A 7,646-nucleotide genomic window follows, 5' to 3' on the forward strand; every position below is an offset into this window, starting at 1 on the left:
GCTGTGGACACCATTCAGGACTACCTTCTTGGCCTTTAACGCCTTCACTTTGGCTTCAGTTTTGGGAGGGGCAGGGGCTTCCTTCTTGGCTTTCGGCGCCATCTTCGTAGAAAGGCTACACCTACTTTTATGAACAATACTGTGCTAGATGGTTTAAAAATAACATCTTTAGTTCACAAAGTAATTCAGTAAGGATGTTAAAATTATTTTACAATTGGGAACATAGGCTCATAAAGATTAACTCACTTTCATGAGTACATAGCAAGTAAACAAAAATGGCATTTAAACCTCAGTCAGCTTGACCTGTACTTTCACTAATTCAATCACTTTCTATAAAACAATCTGTTGCTGAGAGATGTCTAGAACAATTTTCATGTCCACAGCACCCATGAGTTTATATTAGGATGTTAATTTCAAGAACAGAGGGATCATTAGGAAGAAATGGCTGGAATTTAGACTTTCATTGAGAAGAATCAAACAGTGAACCATCTACACATGAAAAACAGAGAGCTTGTGAGACCAGCTGCTTATAAACATACCCCATCTACATCACTCACCCACTCTCTTGAACCCACACCTTCATTCATGTCCTTTCTGTACTGTGTCTTCAGTTTCTCTTTCCTTGTGAATCTTTTCTCAGTTATTTCCTACCTCAAAGACCTCTCATCAACTCTCTCTTGTTAAGACACTCCTTTCCCAGTCACCTTTCCAGCTTCCTTATGTCCCTACTTCCAATCTCCCTAAATATGTTCTTACCAACGTCTCCTCTGACTGCTCAGTTTAGCAGACACTTTTAGTCTCATCTCCCTTGTGATGCAAATGTGCCCCCTGTCTTGTTGCTCTCAACTTCCCTAGCATTGTGCTTTCCCTCTTCTTGTACCCTTCTTTGTCTCTGTGTTTCTTTTCCTATGCCTGCACTGAAATTGTTGGTATTCTCAGGATTTTGTCATCTACTCCCCAGATATTATGCTACTCATTTTCCTGAGAGATTCCATCTGCTTGTAATTTCAATTCCTATATAGGCACAATTTACAGCTCTGGTTTCTGTCCATCAGACTCACAAACTCAGCCTCTGGACAACTGTATTGGAAAAACCCAAAAGCTTTCACACTCACATAAATCCAATGCTATTGGTACCAGAGTTCTGTAGTGCACAACTTTACCCCCTATATTCAATAGAACTTACACTCAACATATTCCAAAACACACTCATTTCCTTATCCCACTGCCAAGCTTACTGTGTTCTTCCTGATGACAACATTCATGTTGCTATGAGTCCAACCACTCAACTTGGAAGCCTGGAAATCATCGTTGATGTCTCCAAGTCTTTGGTATACTCTACCTAGAATTTCCTTCCAAATATCTTTGCCAGGCTAACCCCTACCAAATTTCAAGTAACAAGTTAATATCAAACCTTCTACACAAATCCTTCCTTCATCACAAATCATTTGTCCCAGGTTTAACTGTTGCACCATCTCTGTGCTCCCATAACATCCCAAGCGTGTATTGTGCTCTCTGTGACAGGGTACCCTGCTGAGTTTTACATACCCGAGTTCTGTGATGTGGCTTCAGTACTATGCACAACACTGGCACATAGTATTACTGTGAAACCGAATTCAAACCCACTGCCATTGAATTAATTCCAACTCATAACTGCCCGAGACTTCTCCCTCCTGAAAATATGCCCAAGGTATGTGTCATGAAATTACACCATCCTTGCTTCTAAGGATCATTCAGTTTGTGCTTCTTCCAAGATAGCTTTGGGGTTGTTTGGGGGGGGTTGGGGTTTGTTTTTTTTTTTAATTTCCATTCATTCACTGTTGTATACTTTCCTCCCTGCCCACCCCTTCCCCCCAGTTCACTTTTTTCCTTGAAAAGTTAAAAACAAAATTCATTCATTGTTATACAATCCCCCCCACCCCAGTCCACTCCACTGTGCAGCTTTCATTCTGGACTCTTGTCATGACAATAATATCTAATCATATATTCCTCCTGAACAGTTCTCTCCCTATCTGTTTCAATGCAGTATACATTATGTATCCACTGTTCGTTTCCTCCCAACTCTGATGTCAGTCCTGCTTTTATAGTAGTAGTATTATATAGTATTTGTCCTTTTGTGACTGAGATATTTCACTCAGCATAACATCCTCCAGGGTCACCCATTTTATATAGTAATTCACGAGCTCCTTGTTTTTCAATGCAGCATAGTGTTCCATTGTGTGAATATATGAGAGCTTCTCTATCCATTCCTTTGTCAGAGGGCACTTGGGCTGTTTCCAAGTCTTTGCTATTGTGAACAAAGCCACAATAAATATAGGTATGCATATATCTGCTTGGGTGGCAATTATGATTTCTTTAGAGTATATTACCAGTAGTGGAATTGCTGAGTCAAATGGTATTTCTATTTCCAACGTTTTGAGAAAGCATCATACCGCCTTCCACAGTGGTTGCACCATTTTGCACTCCCACCAACAGTGAATAAGGGTTCCAGTTTCTCTGCAACCTCACCAGCATTTGTCATTTGCTGTTCTATTAAATTTTGCTATTCTTACTGGGGTGAGATGATAGCTTTGGGGGATTGTGACAGTCCATGAGATTATTCAGCACTCTTCTCCAACAACATAACTCAAAGGCATCAATTCTTCTGTCATCCCTACTCAATGTTCAACTTTCAGGTGCACAGGAAGTAAGTGAAAATATCATGGCTTGGCTCAGACACATCTTAGTCTTTAAACTGACATCACTGCTCTTTAGCACTTTGGAGAGGTCCTTGATAGAAGATTTTCCCAATGGAACACATCTTTTGATTTCTTGACTAAAGCCACAATGGGAGTCAACTGTGGTTCTAAGTAAAAGGAAATAGTTGACAACTTCAGTGTTTTCTCCATCAACCTATGCTGCCCATTGGTCCAGTGAGAATTTTTGTTTTCTTGATTTCTAAATACAGCCCATTTTGAAGGCTGTAGCCTTTGAACTTCTGTGTAAATGCTTCACATTTTCTTAATTTCTGTAAGCAAAGTTTTGTCATCAGCACAACATAAGTTGTTGATGAGTCCCTCTTCAATCCTAATGCCACGTTTTTCTGCATATAGCACTGTTTCTTGAGCTATTATTATAATAGGATCTCAACTGTTTTAATGACTACCTACCACCAATGTCTGCAAGAGAAAATTTGCTGACAGGACAAATACCTTGTGTTACATTGAGTGACTCAACCTGAGCCTGTTTACTCACCCTAAGGACCTCTCCTGTGTCCCACGGAATTGAACTCCTGGGTCCCTTCTGGGGAATGAATGAAAGGTTAGGGTTTCCCTATTTGGCTGCCTGCACCAGGGTGAGCTATAGCCTCCTCATGACTTCCTGTCCACCCTACCCTTGGCCTTATCAGGAGCAACTTAGACCACTTTGCTTCTGCCCCCTCACTTCTCCCTCCCAGTGCAATGTCAGCAGAGGGCTCCAGAGGCCACAGTGAAATAGGGTAAAGAAACACTGCAACGATTGACTGACTGAGAAGCTACCACCATGGCCAAACTCTTCCTGGTTTTGTCCTCGGAGTCATCCCACCCTGGTCTGGACCTATCTATTGCCTCTTCTTCTACCCTCTCCATTCACAATCCCCAGTCTATGGGGACTCAGGGTCTGCTGTGGTTCTGGGCTTATCGGCACCATTCCATTGTCCCCACAGAGGAGACTAGGCCAAGGCTGCACACTGCCTGGGGATTCACTCGGTATATCCTCTGGGTCTCCTACCCTACTAACCAGGGCTGTAGTTTTAGGAACAGGAGTTCTGTGTGTGTGTGTTTTCATATGTGTGTCTGTGTGAATGTGTCTATCTGTGCATGTATGTGTAGATATGTAAATCTTTGTGTCTTTTATGATGTGTGTGTCTGCGCTTGTATGCATTTACCTACATGTGCCTTAGTAGGTAGTAGCCATGCGTGTGCGTGTGTGTGTGGGCGCACACACATGCGCGTGCATGCACAAACACTCTCATGCACTTTTGTCCCCTGGCAGAGTCAAGCTATGGGCAGATACCTTCGGTGAGGAATTGTATACCATTGTGACCAAATACTCGGGCTCCCTCTTGCTGCAGAAGGTCAGTAACCCCTACCCAAGCCAAGACATCCAACAAGGTGACCAGAGTGCAGTTGGCCAGGGTCAATTTCGGTACAGAGTTGCTGACAGGTGCCGTTGAGTCAAGAATGACCCATAGTGACCCTACAAACAGGAGTGAGTGGATGGATGTAAGCCTGGACCTTGTGCAAGAACATGGGAGTAAGGAGGGCTGGGCAAGAGGAGGTTCAGATGGCAGCTTGCAGGGCTTTAGGGAGCCGCTGGGGCAAGAAGTCTGGGGCTGATCATTGGCTCTCTGTGTAGGAGAGCTTCTCATCCCTCAGTTTCCCAGACCCCCAGGCATGCCTCATGCCCACAGGGTGCTTTGGCAGACACTAAAGCCCTTGGTGGGAATCCTGGGCCATGAGGAGCTCCTGAGGAAGACAAAATGCTCCAGCCCCCTCTCCTAACACTGTGTTTGTTCACTATTTCATGTGCAGTTATGGTCAACTTGTCTTCTTACCAGATTATAAACAACTTCCTCCTTCTCTATTACTTATAGCTCCCAACACAGTTTTAATAATAAACAACTTCATTTTTCTCTAATATTCATGACTCCCTTGCCATTCTCTTTTATTATTACCATTTGACTCAGAGCTTTATATTCAAAATTCTCCCCTCCACTCTGTGGGATGAGTATGATCATCTTCATCTTAGAAATGATTTCAAGAGTAAATCTCTTCAAGTAATGGCTTTTCTGCCTCCATGAGATTACCTTGCAATCCTACCTCCTCCTTTCCCCAACCCCCAGATCTTCAAGTGACAGGAAGCTGAAGGGGCCTAAGGTGGGCTCCCTGATTTGGACCCACATGGACTTGGCCCTTCCCCACCCAGGCTGTGGTACCACATTCCCATGCCTCAGGGCACCGTTTCGTTCACCCTTTTCTTTTAATACATCCAACTTGAGGTGATGAAGATGCAGCAGTAATTATGCAAGGTTTATTGAAGCTGAAAGCATCATCTAAAGTGCCACAGTCATACTAGGTGGCAGAGGTGGGACACTGGCCATTCATCATACTCACTGCCATAAGACTGTCTCTTGTGTGCCCACATAGGAAACTTGAATCCAGGTCTCCTGACCCTCCTGGGTTCACAGACAGGAAGCTGTTCCCTTTACTAGCTTTGTTGAGGGTGACAATGATGTACCCAGGGGCACAATGATATACAGATTTACCTTCTGGTGCATCAGGAGAAGATGGCCTGATCCTTAGTATGGTTTCATAATCAGTGTGCATACAGAGATACAAAAAATGTGGGTAAGGAAGTCTAGGAGACCTATCTGACTAGAAGCCTAGGTCAAGGCCACTTACCTATCTCAGCCTTGGTTTACATACATCTCTATCAGGGGGATTATGATGATATGTCCAGAATACCTGGAAAATGTGATAACTGTTATGGGGGGGAGATGATATCAAGAGACAGCCTGTCCTTAGTTGAGTAAACAGGACTTCATCTGCATGGCTCACCCAATACTAGAGCCCACATGTAACCAGGAGTCAGACAACACAGCACAAAACAACACTTGCCTATGTCTCCCATGTTCCCTGGAGCAGAAATACAAGGATGTGGAGTCCAGTCTGAAAATCAAGGAGGTGGATGGCTTGGAGCTGGTGAGGAAGTTCTCAGAAGACATGAAGAACATGCTTCGGAGCAAAGTGGAGGCTGTCAAGGTACTCGGGTCCTCAACCCAAGACGGAGCTTCTGCCAAACACCCATAATAAGACGACCCTCCCTGATAGTATGGTCCTCCACCCACCTTCTGTTAGCTAAAAGGATTCTTGCACCAGTTGTAATAGAGGAGTGATAGGAAGTAAGTGGGACGAGGGGAGCTGGGACTTGAGCTATGACTTAAGTGTAACAATTACAGTAGGATCACATGGCATCATTAAAAGGAACTCTGGCGTTTGTCAGTGTGGTACCCTGTAATCAACTCTGACAAACAGAGACTCTACAGGACAGTGCAGAATTATTCTGTAGAGTTTCCCGGGCTGTAATCTTTACAGGAGCAGATGGCCAGGTTTCTTCTGCCAAGGAGCTCTTTTGAGTAAATTCTTACTCACAAAGGCATATGGCCACATCACTCTTCTGCAGGGGAGATGGCAGATTTGAACCATGAACCTTTCAGTTAGCAGTTGAGTACTTAACCACTGTGCTATCAGGATTCCAATTACAAGTTAGTAGTTAGTGACCAGAGGTGGCCCTCTGTTGGGAAAACAGTAAAATAATTTAGCTACTGATTAAAAGGTTGCAGGTTTGAATACAGGCAGAGATGCCTTAGAAGAAAGGTCCTCTGTAGAGCAACTGGATTTATGGAAACCAGTCACCGACCACTCAGTGACTAGTCCAGAGTAATGTATGGAGTGAGGGCTTAGGGTTACTTATTAATGAATGAACAGAGAGATGGGTTATAGCTGGATTGAGAACAAATAATGTATAAAGCTGCCTCCCATCTCCCCTCTCCTTTTCTTTCTTCTCCCTTTCCCTTTCTACATTAAAGACCCTTCTTTGTGGCACTCAACAAGTTCTGGTGGCATAGCAGTTAAGCACTTGGCTCCTAACATAAAGGCTGATGGTTCAAACCTGTCACCTACCCTGCATAAGAAAGATGGGATCATTGGCTTCCTAAAGATCAGAGCTCTGCTATTATAGCCTATAGGGTCACTATGAATAAGAATTGACTCAATAGCAATGTTTTTTTAGAAGGAAGGTTAATTTCTATTCTTGGATCCAACACTCTGGGAGCCACTCAGGCATCAGAGGTATCCACATTGAGTGAGCAGCGGACCTGGGCCTAGGCTTGGCGTGTAGGTGATTCCATCACTGGACACCTGCCAGCCCTAGTCTGGGCTGTGATACTGAATGTATAACTTTGCTTCCTATGAAGTCCCTTCCCAGGATGCCTGTGGGGGCCTGGTTAATACAAACCAGTAGATAACATGGTTAAAGAGGCACAGTCTCCCACCCCATCAGCCAGGAACCTGACCACTCAAGACCAGGAATGTCTCTGAGAGAACTCAGATGATGGGGAAATTTCCTCCAAAGCACAACTAAAGTAATTAGTACTCTGTGGAATCTCATCACATCCTACAAATGGGGGTTTGGAGAAGGTATTCTACAGGCATACCTCACTTTATTATGCTTCAATTTATTGTACTTCACAGAAATTACATTTTTTTACACACTGAAAGTTTGTGGCAACCCTGCATGTTGGTCCCATTTTCTCATCAGCATGTATTTACTTTGTCTTTGGCATACATTTTGGTAAATTCTCAAAATATTTAAAAGTTATCCAGGGAACTCTGGTGGCCTAATGGCAAGAAGCTGCACTGCAATCCCATAGGTCCGTGGTTCGAATCCACCACATGCTCTGCTGGAGAAGGAGGGACAATCTCCTCCTGTCTCTGTCAGATCCAATTTGTTGGTACACACACATTAAAAAAAAGTTTTCCATAATGGCATAGCACACTTAATAGAGTAGAGTAATAGAGTCTTTTTATATGCAGTGTGGAAACAAAAATATTTCATAATTTTTT

General features: G+C 43.5%; 1 protein-coding gene across 1 annotated transcript in view; it reads left to right on the forward strand.

The window, feature by feature from the left end:
* CACNA2D4 (calcium channel, voltage-dependent, alpha 2/delta subunit 4) overlaps positions 1 to 7,646 on the forward strand; it is a 146,747-nt gene that overhangs the window by 3,201 nt on the left and 135,900 nt on the right. Inside the window, exons 3-4 of the mRNA XM_006891375.1 lie at positions 4,015 to 4,096; positions 5,667 to 5,783. Of these exons, the coding sequence (XP_006891437.1) occupies positions 4,015 to 4,096; positions 5,667 to 5,783 (199 nt within the window). The remainder of the gene's footprint in view (positions 1 to 4,014; positions 4,097 to 5,666; positions 5,784 to 7,646) is intronic.

The sequence above is a fragment of the Elephantulus edwardii genome, unplaced genomic scaffold (genome assembly GCF_000299155.1).
Source record: "Elephantulus edwardii isolate Elephantulus edwardi_28Jun2011 unplaced genomic scaffold, EleEdw1.0 scaffold00096, whole genome shotgun sequence".
In the NCBI taxonomy this organism is placed as follows: domain Eukaryota; kingdom Metazoa; phylum Chordata; class Mammalia; order Macroscelidea; family Macroscelididae; genus Elephantulus; species Elephantulus edwardii.